Source organism: Solea solea, chromosome 15, assembly GCF_958295425.1.
Source record: "Solea solea chromosome 15, fSolSol10.1, whole genome shotgun sequence".
In the NCBI taxonomy this organism is placed as follows: Eukaryota; Metazoa; Chordata; class Actinopteri; order Pleuronectiformes; family Soleidae; genus Solea; species Solea solea.
In genome coordinates this window covers 7,701,386-7,713,975 of record NC_081148.1, presented here as the reverse complement: position 1 = coordinate 7,713,975, position 12,590 = coordinate 7,701,386, and the positions used below count along the sequence as shown (strand labels likewise).

At 39.5% G+C, this 12,590-nt stretch overlaps 1 protein-coding gene across 3 annotated transcripts; it reads left to right on the top strand.

Annotated features, from left to right (window-relative positions):
• Positions 1 to 954: 954 nt before the first annotated feature.
• Positions 955 to 11,987, top strand: LOC131474434 (monocarboxylate transporter 12-B-like). 3 transcript variants are annotated; one of them, XM_058652287.1, is made up of 10 exons: positions 955 to 1,104; positions 4,169 to 4,351; positions 6,449 to 6,552; positions 6,680 to 6,823; positions 7,731 to 7,826; positions 8,021 to 8,174; positions 9,368 to 9,552; positions 10,112 to 10,337; positions 10,411 to 10,670; positions 10,819 to 11,987. In XM_058652287.1, the coding sequence occupies exons 2-10, from the start codon at positions 4,215 to 4,217 to the stop codon at positions 11,004 to 11,006; spliced, it is 1,494 nt and encodes a 497-aa protein (XP_058508270.1). In that variant the 5' UTR covers positions 955 to 1,104; positions 4,169 to 4,214; the 3' UTR covers positions 11,007 to 11,987. The 3 variants fall into 3 exon arrangements, with proteins under 3 accessions (XP_058508270.1, XP_058508269.1, XP_058508271.1); XM_058652286.1 differs by having other exon boundaries at positions 4,000 to 4,351; XM_058652288.1 differs by lacking the exon at positions 7,731 to 7,826 and having other exon boundaries at positions 4,000 to 4,351.
• Positions 11,988 to 12,590: the final 603 nt, after the last annotated feature.

Below are 12,590 nucleotides of genomic sequence, written 5' to 3'. Positions count from 1 at the left end.
GGTAGGGTAATGAAGAGACGTGCAAAGTAATGAATTACATTAAATCGCGTTTCTGTAATTGAGTAGTTTTTTTTTTAATTTGTAATTTTACTTAAGTATGTTTTTTGTGGAAGTATTGTAAATCGCTACATTTTAAATCACATCCGTTACTGATTTAAAAAATATTTGCCTGAATCAAAACAAATATAGAAATCAATCACGCACCAGAATGTGTTTACATGTTTTATTTGTAAAAGGTTTGCAAATTAATGTGATTTGTGGCCCCTTGTCCTTTTTGCACGGCACAAGAAAGAACCTGGTTTAAAAAAGTAACTTATATTCAGTCAATTTTAAACAAGCTACTTTTTACTTTACCTTGAGTACAAATTTAGACCAGTACTTTTACTTGTACTTAAGTCAAATGTTATCAAAAATAGAGGTACTTTTACTTGAGTAGAATAGTCCAGTACCACTAGTAGTAGTAGATTTCCACTGCGGTAGCATTTTTTAACAGAGCAGCGAAATCTGACAGAACACCGGCTTTTCCTGTCTGTGCCAATAAATCGATATTTTATTTTGTTTGAAAATACTGACAAAACTAATTCCATACAGTAATAACATCATGTTGCGTACTGCCGCTTTAAGTACGCAACAGAAGCGGCTCTTGCTCAGTTTTTGCGTCAGTTCGCCTTTGTTGAAGTTGCATTAGCGCCATCTACAGGACAGCACGTGGAAAGACGACGTGCTGAAAACACGAACAAGTACATTTGTTTCTTACTGAGTACTTAATGTTGTAATCTGAGCGGTTAAGTCAGAAGCTTTCTGTGAGGTCTTTTTTAAATGCACATGTGTTTGTGGAAAAACTTCCCACCACACTGTTGTTTTTCACACCTCCCCTCTCGCCCCTCTCTCCCCTCCCCCTCTCTCCCCTGAGCAGCAGTAGATTTGGTTCATATTCATGACAGATCACCTCAGCAGCTCAGAGCAGCAGCAGCAGCAGCAGCAGGCGCAGGGAAGCCTCACGTGTCTTCCTGTTTCTGCTTCTGCTTCTTTTTTGTTATCACCGGTCTTTATCGACCATTCGAGCCATGGAGCGGTGACAGAGCAGTGCAGACGAAAGTTGATGTAAGTTCACTTGTTTTTCTCTATGTATTCTCTTTCCAATTTGCTCTATTCTCTAGTGGATAATGGACTTTTTTTTGCGTGTTTACCGTAAAACATAAAAATCCACAGAAATATAAACAGAGATCACGTGTTTGCAGACGTCCAATGTAAAGTCTTGTATCTTCTTTTATTTAACATAAAGATATTTGTGTAAAACCAAGTCATATAACAACACAAGTACATGGAGAACATGAAAGCAAAAGTCAAAAGTGAAAATACAGTACATTTTTGTTTGTTCAAACTTTTCATTTTGCAAATTGAGTAAAAATGAAGTGATGATTCAGTAAATTCAGCCAGATAATGTAAACATATTATTTACACATTATAAATGTGTCATTAACTACTAAACTACCATTAAGACTTGCAGTGTAGATTTGTTTCAATAAAATACTAATATATATTTTTATATTTTTAATTTTTATTTAACCCGGAAGAAAACGAACTGAGATTAAAAATCTCTCTTTCAAGTGTGTTACACCAAACACAGGTCAACGAGGTTACAGACAGTCAATCCCATAAACATACTATAAAAACAACGTTTTCAAATCTTTCTGTAAAATGGACAAAGACCATCATAGCAAAAGAACTCTGCAATAAAGTAGTTGTAAATGCAAAAAAGTAAAAAAGTGTTGCTTCATTTCACATGTATACACATTAAGTAAACAATATGACCTAACAATAATCCTACATAGGAATTATAATAATAGACATATTAGTCAAATACTGAACATACTTATTACATATCTTACATCCTGCACAGTCACATTTTAAACAAGAATTTGTATAAACATGTACAACATTGTAACGTTCTTGACAACAAGTCTGCGCACAGTCTTTGCTCATTGTTCATTAGTGCAATCATAGAAAGTGGCAAGCATTGTGTACAACACAGTTCCCCATGCAACCCTCTCCTAGTGGAAGTGCATAGTAACTCACAGTTTTTATTTAGACTTGCTCAGTGTCAGTTTACTCGGCAGCAAAGGGAGTATTTTCTGTTGTTGTACACAGGCTGTTAATCAACAAGTGCACATAAAGCACGAGATAATCTCAAAATGCAGCGGCTGTCAAAGCAAAAGCAGAAGTAAAGAAACCTTTGATCAGGTGCATAAGAGCACATTCAGCAGGACAGATACAACTGGACTTGATATTTATTGTTAATCTCTAGGTTTTCTGTTTTTTTTAAAAATGTTGTTTCTCTTTTTGTTGGACGTTAGCTGTCATGTGACGAAGGTCTCTGCCCTCTCTGACCTCTCTATCTCATTCAAACACACACACACACACACACACACACACACACGGCTTGTTTGACTGCCTTTATCCATGAATTACAGGTACTCCAGCTTGAATTCTGAAAACAGCTTGTGCTCATTTCAAATTGAAAGGCATACCTTTTGCTTTGCTTTGCTACAAGTGAAGTGTCAACGAGCTGTTTTAGCATCACATTAAAGGGACATTCCAACAGGGCAGAGCTTCACCCCAGGGTGCCATTTTCAAATGCAAATAACGAGAAACGAACCGCTGCCTTTACATGTCAACCACGAAACGGCTTCCAGGGAAAAGGTGTCTGACCTCTGATTTGTTGTTGCATATGTGTTAACTCAAACGACCCGGGAGGCCATGGAGTGTCTAGTTTGGTCAGTAGGGGGCCGGTCGAGGGAAGAAAAAGTCCAACTTTTTGATAGAAAGACACCAAACTAATAATGTTTCTGATGATATTTCACATACTTTCAAAATAAAAGTCTTTGTTTTGATATGGAACGACAAATAGTTCACATTCTAAACGCATTTATGATGCAAAATGAATCTATTAATAAAAAAAAAAGACCATACAGAAATAACTCATTACAACTTGATATTAAGTTGATTGAGGCGCAAGAAGTTTGAGAACTCTGGTTTAGACATTTGCAGTTTCAGCCATGCTGTGAATCACAAATTGTTACACCTTTATCTGTCTGGAATACTGGGGAAAAAATGACCACACCACAATGAGGGAAGAAGCAAAGGCTGCTGGAGAGTTTCCCCCTCCTCATGGCATTGTCACTAAATCAGCATGTGTATAAAAGGTGTTGGTATGACTGTGGCAACGCACACGCAAAACACATGTTAAAGCTCGTAATGCATCGTAAAATGCACAACAAACTGTTACTCCCTTTTCAAGGGGAGTAACTGAAACGACAGTTACTCCCCTTGATGTCGGAAAATCTGGCGCGGATGCCGGATTTTCCGACATACGGAGATAAGAAGCTGTTACACCAGGCTCATGTTCAAAAACACACCCTATGTATGCGATAAAGGTGTGTCTGCTCCGGAGCAGCAGCAGACAATTGTCACGCGATGAGAGGAGACGACAAGGCGACAATAACAGACTGTAAAACATTGTTATTTTATACACCTACGACATTTATGCGAGAGAAGGAGTGGGGGAGCACAAGCCAACCTAGACTAAAGTTCCCTGTGTTTGCTTCTCCGTCCAGGAGAAAAGCATCTGCACCAACATGTCCGTTCACTTTTCAGAGGGGTTGTGAGGCTTTTTAGTCAGTCTTGTATAAAGTACCTTAAAGGGATACTTGAGTAAAAGTATCTTACCAGAAACTGACTTTGGTAGATGTTGAAGTCCCTTTTTATCATATTACTTAAGTAAATGTCTTAAAGTATATGAGATTTACTGTACTTAAGTATCAACAGTAATGTTTTGGCACCCAAACCAAAATATTTGCAGCCCACTAATGAAAAGTTATTTTGTGAATATACTGGTAAAACGTCATCTTTATTCAAAGCAGGGCTTTTCATATAATCAGGAGCACAAATGAATGGACAGGAAATTATATTTATGGTGGGATATTTGTGTTTTCTCAGTGATGGAGGAAGAGGAGACGAATAAAGGAGCCAAAGGAGGATGGTTGTTTTAGGTTTCTGAAGATTGCCAAGTGAATGGCTGAGAAAACCAGGCCAAAAGAAGAACATGCTGTGCATTTAGAGACAAAGGGAGAGCAAGAGTTATAACCCCCAGCTTCCCTTGTGTCAGAGGGACAGAACGCGGATGCCAGTTTGCCTTGTGATCGGCTGGAACGATGGCAGTCACCAAGGAGGAGAAGCTCAGTGAGAGCAGAAGCACGTCTGAGGACTCGGCCCCACCGGACGGCGGCTGGGGTTGGATGATCGTTGCTGGCTGTTTCCTCTCCACCATTTGCATCAGGGCGGTGACCAGGTGATTTTTTCCCTTTTTCCTTTTTTCTTGTCCACATCATAGTCTGCATTTAAAAATGTCTCCCATTTGAAAAAGTGAAAACTAGAACATAGGATAGAAGTAGCAGTTAGCTCAGTTTTCGGTAATGTGGATTGCTGCCTTACCTGGAGCACCCTAAATTGAAATTACATTTTCTCTAATACCATTTCAGCAAAAGCTCAACTTAGTTTTTCGGCATTGCACAAACACATCTCACTACTACGACTGTTTACTTCGTTTCTGAGAAATCAACTTTCACCCCGGAGCAAAAATCTATCTTCGATGATCGTACGTTTATCACGATAATCATGGACAGTAACTGTTTAAAACAATGTTATCACTATAACTATCTATCTGAACAAAAACCCTATCTTATTTTTTTTGCAACCATGCACCATAAAGAGGAGGACGATATCACACCCGGGACAGCATAGTTACATAATGTGCACCTTACACCACTAATCCATCGAGACAAACACATCATAGAGTGATATTGATCAATTTTATGCAAGTGGACTTTCCTGTAGCAGATCAGCACATTAGATCCAAGATTCTTCAAGGATGCAAGAATGTTTCCTGTGATATACATACATGCTATTTTAATGTACTCTTTAATAAAGTGTACTGAGCAGGTTTCCGGCCTCTGGATTAGCAGCACCGCACTACAGTTTATTACTTGGCAAGACTCTATACCCATTAAGATCAAACCTTTAAGCTGCTGATGCAAAGTCAGCAGCTACATTGTCTTTTTTCCACTGAGACTAATAAAACTCCTACTGATGTTTCCATATTTCCAAGGTTTGCACAGTCAGCACATTGTCCCTCAACCGATACCTTACAACAGTTGACTTTAGAGCTGCAGTGAACAGAGACAGTGTAATTAGAGCTGTAACCAACTTTTTTTTTTTACATGAACCTTTCATTTGTCGTCTAGTTTCTGGATTAATCGAGTACTTGTTTGGTCCACAAAATGTCAGCAAATGTTGATCAGTGTTTCCCAAACATTAGAATGATGTCCACAAACCGAGGTTATTCAGTTTTAAAGGTTTCTTTGTTTTATGGAGCAAAGAACCCAGAAATTATTCACATTTAAGGAGCTGAAAATTCAGTTACAAACACTTATAACACAATAGTTGATGATTAGTTTAGTAATCATTGCAGGTTTTGAGCAGTAGAATTCACTATTTGTTGGTGTCTGTTTTTGTTGTCATACTCCAAACTGTTTGCAGCCCCAATTGCTTTACTAGCGCAATGTCACCATGTCGTCCATCTATCTTGACATAAAACGCATCACTTCCTGTGTGCAGTGCAGGGATGTGACTCACTGACACGAGATCTAAGGAATATTGAGGAACACACTGATAGTCACGTGGCGCTGAAAGGCTCAGTCATCATTGTGTGAACTCATGTGACAGTGGTTTAAATGTTCCCTACATTTGTTTATGGTAATGTTATGAAATGCAGTTTGAATTCAGCTCTAGATTTTTGATATAGTATTTTCATGTTAGAAAAAAAACTGTTGCAGTCTCTGTGTACAATTTACTTTACAACATTTGACATTCTTTCCTGTGCTGTTGAAATTAATTTATGTCTGCAGTAATTCATTTTCACTTTTTCACAATTTAATCTTATTAATGTGATGAGCGACTTTACTGTGTGGTCACAGCTTTGTCCTGATGAGACATAGGATTGTCCTCTGACTTTATATAATAGACAATGAGAGTCATAAAAAAGGGGTCAGGAGTACACAGCCCTCAGATTGTTACGAATGACAGCCATAAACTGAGAAACACCTCACTCACCTCGACTTTATCAACATAGGGTTGACACCTAATGTGACCATAATCCTTTAATAATTATCTCGTCAGACGCCAACTCAGCATCATGACAAATCATTAAAGCAGTTCCCTTTTCCTTTTCCTTGATGTAATCTAATGCTGTTAATCCCAAGCAAACTGGGTTAAGTGTCATGGTCTGTGTCACTGAAGGTTTCCACTTAATAGAAATACATTTGATGTGACATTTCTTCTGTTAAAATGCACTAAATTCTAACCCCCCCCCCCCTCTCTTTTTATCCAGATGTATTTCCATGTTCTTTATGGAGTTTCAGCTTCACTTTGATACAGATTATTCCACCACCGCCTGGATCCACAGTCTGATTGACTGCACCACCATGTTATGCGGTAAAATCATCCACTCCTTGTATTTATTTGTATATGCAGGTAATCTCCCTGCCCTGGAAGTTGTAGTTGCAGCGTAAATAGTTTTTTTTTAAAAGTAATTTAGTAATTTAGACAAATGTGTTTGCAGCTCCTCTAGGCGGATTCCTCGGGAGTCGTCTCTCCTGCAGAGCAACAGTGATTCTGGGAGGTCTGCTGGCTTCTGTCGGGATGGTCATCAGTGCCTTTGCCTCCAGTCTGGAATATCTCTACATTTCGATGGGTATCTTCACAGGTACGCAAGCACATGAGCATTTAATCAATATAAGTCTGTCTGTCTGTACTTTATTCATCCAACATGAAGCTGTCTATAACGTTATTCTCCACCACATGATTCCACAACAAGTCAGTCATTAAGGGTTAAGTAAGAAGTATTTCTCACACTCTACACAAATAATGATAATAAAAGATTTAAACCGGTTCAGAAATACATGGGCTGTAATATCAAATTCTGCATTTAGTCCCTACTTTGGTTTAACAATAATTTATGACAGGACACATGAGCACATATTTTAATGACATGTGATTCTCCGGATGAAACCATTGTCTTATAATATTGTCATAAAGTTTAATTTTATTTTAAATTTCAAAGGCTCAATGACAGTTATGACCTGCCTGGATTGTCCTTCTTTTTATACCTTCAATTCAGATCAGTGATTTGGGCTCATACTCTGCTCTACTCTCCTCTCACCCATTATATACTTTGGCTTAGCCTTGAACCTCCTATTCTGGTCTTGTATCAAGCATCTACTGTATAATGAGCTGGTCTCACAAAATGCCAAAGTCCTGGGAGTGACTGGGACCTGGAGGAACATGACCTTGCACTGTCCTGAGAAAATATTTGGGCTAACATAGTTTCAAAGAAATAAAAGAATGTATCAGACTTGTATCCTTTTGTAGAAAGTCAAGGTTGTGATATGTGATTAAGTGCGTCACAGTTTTTCATTTCTTAAATAAAAACAGCCTGCACCTCTGTGCTACAGAATGAGCTGTAGCTGTTTGTTTGGGGGAGGTGCGTTTAAAAGTCTGGATGATGTTTTGTTTTTCCTGTCTTTTTGACAGTGAAATAGTTTCTGCTCCAATTCGGCATCGATTGGCAGGTTTCTGCCAGTTTCCAAACCCCTGTTATTCATCTTCTACAGGTCTTGGCTTTGCTCTTAGCTACACACCAGCCATAGCGATGGTTGGGAGGTACTTCTGTGAGAGGAAAGCCCTGGCATATGGCATTGCCTTATCTGGTAGTAACATCTTTGCTTTTCCGTTGCTTTCTATTCTTGTCATTTATACATTACTTTCCCATCTCCTCCAATCTCCTTTATTATCATTTGCCTCTGTGCCTCTTTTCTCTAGTCTGCTTGTCATGTTCCTCTCTTCTTTTTCACTCTTTTTTTGTTGTTTCACCCCATCAAATCCATTGTCACCTTATCTTCAGGTAGCGGCATTGGGACCTTCATCCTGGCTCCGGTGGTCCATCTGCTTATAGAGTATTACACTTGGAGAGGAGCTCTGCTCATCCTGGGAGGATTTGTTTCCAACCTGTGTGTCTGCGGTGCTCTGATGAAGCCACTGAAAGGAAGAGTTGAAGGGTAAGTCCTCAGATTCTTTCTTTTCCTCTTCCTTTCATTTTGACAGATTGCAATTCACACCCCTAAAAACTATGTTGATAAAAGAGGTGAAAAAAGAGGGATAGATGCAGATGAAGGACAAACTCAGCCCTTGGCCTCAGCGGAGCGAGGAAGCGGCAGTAAGGAGGTTAGGCGAGTTCAGTGGGAGAGTTCTCCTGGCTGAGGAGGGCGGATAGAAAAATGTTGTGCGACAAAATAAAGATTCCCATCGGAGAATCTGAGCATAGTTTCTGACCTGGACACCGTACTCAAAGCATCTCGCTATCCTTGTAGTGCTGACAGCGTGTTAAAGAGCTATGGACAGGAGGCTTTGGAGCACGTCTGTGAAAAACGAAAAAGTCTAGCGCAACCTCTGGTTAATATATAAAAAAATCCGGTAACACTTTATATTAAGGTACACATACTCACCATTAACTAGGTGCTTACTAACATGCATATACGTAGCATAATAGCCCTTTATTAGTAATTATTTTGCACATATTAACACCTTATTCTACCTCTATTACGGCATGAATTAAGATTTTCCTGCACTTAACTCCTAATTATCACTTATTGACTGTAAATGAATGCATCGTCGTAATAGTGGTAGAATAAGGTTATGTAGAGTTTTGTAGTTTTGGTTTGTGTCGCGTATAAAACAACGCCACTGCATTTTCGTACAGCTGTGGCATGCCGACTCCGCCCACGTTGGGGAGGTACTATCGTAATGGAAAGTTAACTGTGTGGAGTCGAGCCGTGCGACAACTGTAGAGTGGAAAAGCACCATTAGATATATCAACGAGTCTGGGTTTCTCCAGTCTCTTCAGTCTTTTAACTATTAACTTAACTAAAACTGAGGACTTTAAATATGCCCTTCACATGTTCACATAGCACATTTCAAGATTACTTGCTCAACAGCTCTCTTCTTCTTACCGTCAACCAATTTTTGTGAATATAAAACTGACTCAGTTCATGTTAATCTGCCTGACAAATATGAAAGTGCAGCCAGCATTTGATTAGCTTTCCGTATTAAATGTATGCATGACCACAACTTTGTTGTTTTTACAGTGTATGCTTTTGGACTGATGGAAAAAACTGAGCTAGAACTTCCTCTGTAGTCTTTGCTTGACCTATTTCAAAGGATTTTAATCTACTTTGTTTTCCTCCATCTAAAGGCAGTTAAAGGAAAAAGTGACTAACAAAGAACAGGGTTGCATGACAGCAGTCCCCGAACAAATACCTGCTAATTCCGGCCCAGTGGAGCCAAATCAGCCAGAAATAAACAAATTAAAGGACACCCAGCAGCTACTCATAACCAACAAAATGCTCGAACACATTGGACTTGGCAAGGACAAACTAGGTGAGTGGAACAAAAGACGACATTTAAGCCTCTTTCGCACAGAAATTAGCACTTATACCTGGAACCTGTGAATCCAAGTGAACCTGTAATTAAAACCAATCCCATTGCCAGTGGTTGGTCTCCCTGTAGTTTTTTGTTTCACCCCTGCATTAACTGCGATGTCAAAAACTGCCTGGCAACAAAACAAGTCTTAGAAGGTGGTGGCTGTGGCTCAAAGTGGTGATAAGTGGTAGAGCAGGTTGCCTTTCGTTGACAGGATGGGGGTTCGATCCCTGGCTCCACTACTCTACATGCCAATGTGTCTAACTCCAAGTTGCTCCTGATGGCTGTACCAGCATAAAATTGAAAAAACAGGAACACCATGGAGCTCAGTGTTAATGTTATGTTTGCACATGTTGCATTTTATTTAGAAACAAGACAACAGAGATTGTGCTCAGAGAGAGATGCTCAGCGACTCAGAAAGTAGCACATGTTTTTTAAGGACATGAGATGTGTGGGGGGAAAATACAAGAGAAATAAAATAAGAGACTAAAAATGAACTGAAATCTTGTAATCGCAGAGACTTCAACCAGCAAGGAGTTTGGATTTCTTCTGATGCCCGACTTCTTGATTCTGTCGGTGTCCATCCTGTTTTTGGCGTACGGCTGCAGCGCTCCTGTAGTTTACCTGGTCCCATACGCACTAAGCGTGGGAGTGGATCACCAGCACGCTGCCCTCCTCATGTCCATATTTGGAGTCAGTGGGATTGTGGGGAACATCACCTTTGGGTGGCTCACTGACAGGAAGTAAGTAGGGGCCTGTTGTTGTGTTCCGTGTGTGCTAAAATGGCAAAAATACTGATACATTTCCTTCATGCAGGTGTTTGAAGAGGTTTCGCTTACTGAGCTACATGATGGCGATTGGCTTGGAGGGCCTCTGCTGTATGTTCGTCCCCCTCCTTCAGTCCTTCTCCCTCCTCGTTCCCTTTTCCGTTCTCTATGGATACTTTGACGGAGCTTATGTGGCGCTCATCCCAGTGGTGACGTCCGACGTCATGGGCTCCACCTACCTCACCTCTGGTCTGGGTGTGGTCTACTTCCTGCATGCCATCCCCTACCTCATCAGTCCACCGATAGGAGGTTAGTGTCTGTGCAGATTACTGTTCAATTTATTTTCATTTCACACTAACTGTTATTTAAATATGAAAAAGTTTAACTGAGGAAAATAAGGAAAGCAGTTCATTTTTAATCCCACCTGTCTCTCTCTCTCTCTCTCTCTCTCTCGCAGGTTGGTTAGTAGACAGGACGGGCGACTACTCTGCAACTTACTTCCTCAGCGGTGTTTGCTTCATGTGCAGCTCCGTCGTCCTGGTAGTTATGATATTATTCAGACACTACAGGAAGTCAAAGTGTAAATCATCTGCACATTTTAGTCCCAGTCAGGTGGATGCTGCAGCACAGCAGGGGATCATATGACGCCAGTGCTGATGTGCACCTCACTGGACTGTGGCTTTACACAGAATATACTGTAGAAGAGCTTAAAGCTCACGACACTCACCTGAGGAATTCTGGGAAAATACCAAAACACTGCCTGAGCCACTACATCACATACTAGGGATGGGACGACATTACAGACTGGAGTATCAACGGTTTACAAATGTATAAGTTTTACTTTGATTTGGCCACTTTGAAACCAGTCCAGTTCCCCCTGGTGGATATTTAGTATATTTTCACTTCTGTGTGTCGTGTCTTCATACAAATCGGACGACAACAAATGATAACAATTTCTACTGTATACCTGAAACTGCACTTCCTGTATTTCCTGCTCTCCAAGCATAAATATTTGATAAATATGCTATTGATTTGAAATGAGTCGTGATGTATGGGATTACTTTGAGGAGTTAACTTTAGGTATTTCATTTAATGGATTTATTTTATGATTTGAATGCTCACCTCGCCTGTAGTGGTGTGCTTTACGTCTCCATATGATGATGTAAACTGTAACACCTATAAAAACATATGATGCATTTCAAGCACTACAAACTCAACTGTAACGCACAACAATTTACTGTATATTACTTCTTCTTTTTGACTTTCTTTTTTTTTTACAAACCTTTTGTGCAATACCTGAACTTAATTAAGACCTGCATTTCATCCAGTATGAACCGTTTGTGATTGCTTCATTGTAACCAGTCACATTTGTACCATGTAGCAATAACTGCTTTGAAGCTCGTATGTAGCCGTTTCTGCTCAACGTATTAGAAGAGTCTGACTTTTGGTGAATTTTGAATTAATGTGGAGATTCTTAGGGAATAAATAGCCTATGAACTGTGACCAGTAATGATTATTTGATTTTAAATTGACAATGTACATCTTATTCATACTGTGTTTTTATGGCGGCTGTCTGGTAAACAAATCATACCTGTTGAACATTGTAAATAAAGTTTTTATGCAAGAGTGTATGTGACACTTTTGTTGAGTAAAACAAATGTATGGTGTGGCTCTTTAATGTCTTATATTATGCCACTATATTGACTCCATGAATTTTTATTTCCCTTTAGCTAATTAGACTTAAGGCAGTGGTTTTGGTTATTGATGAACATGTTGGAGAAAATCAAGCTAATAATAATGACACTCTTATAAATGCACTCTGTTTTGTATTGTCTCACAATGTTTGTGTGTCACTGTTGAGTCTGCTCTAACAAGTGTTTGTGTGCTACAGTAAGATTTCAGTAGTTTGCTCTACACTAAGTATTACAGTAGAGGTTGTAAATGAACGCCACACCAAGAAGAAGAGATAGGCGTAGAGCAGCATGCTGCCTGCACGCATGAAAGAGATCCCGCCTGAAGTTTATGGCATTGTTAAAGTGACTAAATACCTAATGTCATAAAACTATAAATTATGGGATAAATTGGAAATCACCCAAACGGTCTGACATGATAATTTGGAGATCACTTACAAAGAAAGGTGAAAAGTCCCAAAGCATCTTACACAAAAACAATGTAACCAATCAGAGAAAAAGGGTGTAAACCCTTCCCTTACAGGTTTTTTAAAAAAAA

Bases quoted from the DNA above. Each gene is read 5' to 3' on its own strand.
- LOC131474434 (XM_058652287.1), top strand. From the start codon at position 4,215: ATGGCAGTCACCAAGGAGGAGAAGCTCAGTGAGAGCAGAAGCACGTCT. The intron at 6,553-6,679 runs GTAAAATCATCC...ATGTGTTTGCAG, and splicing joins CTGCACCACCATGTTATGCG to CTCCTCTAGGCGGATTCCTC. The intron at 10,671-10,818 runs GTTAGTGTCTGT...TCTCTCTCGCAG, and splicing joins CATCAGTCCACCGATAGGAG to GTTGGTTAGTAGACAGGACG.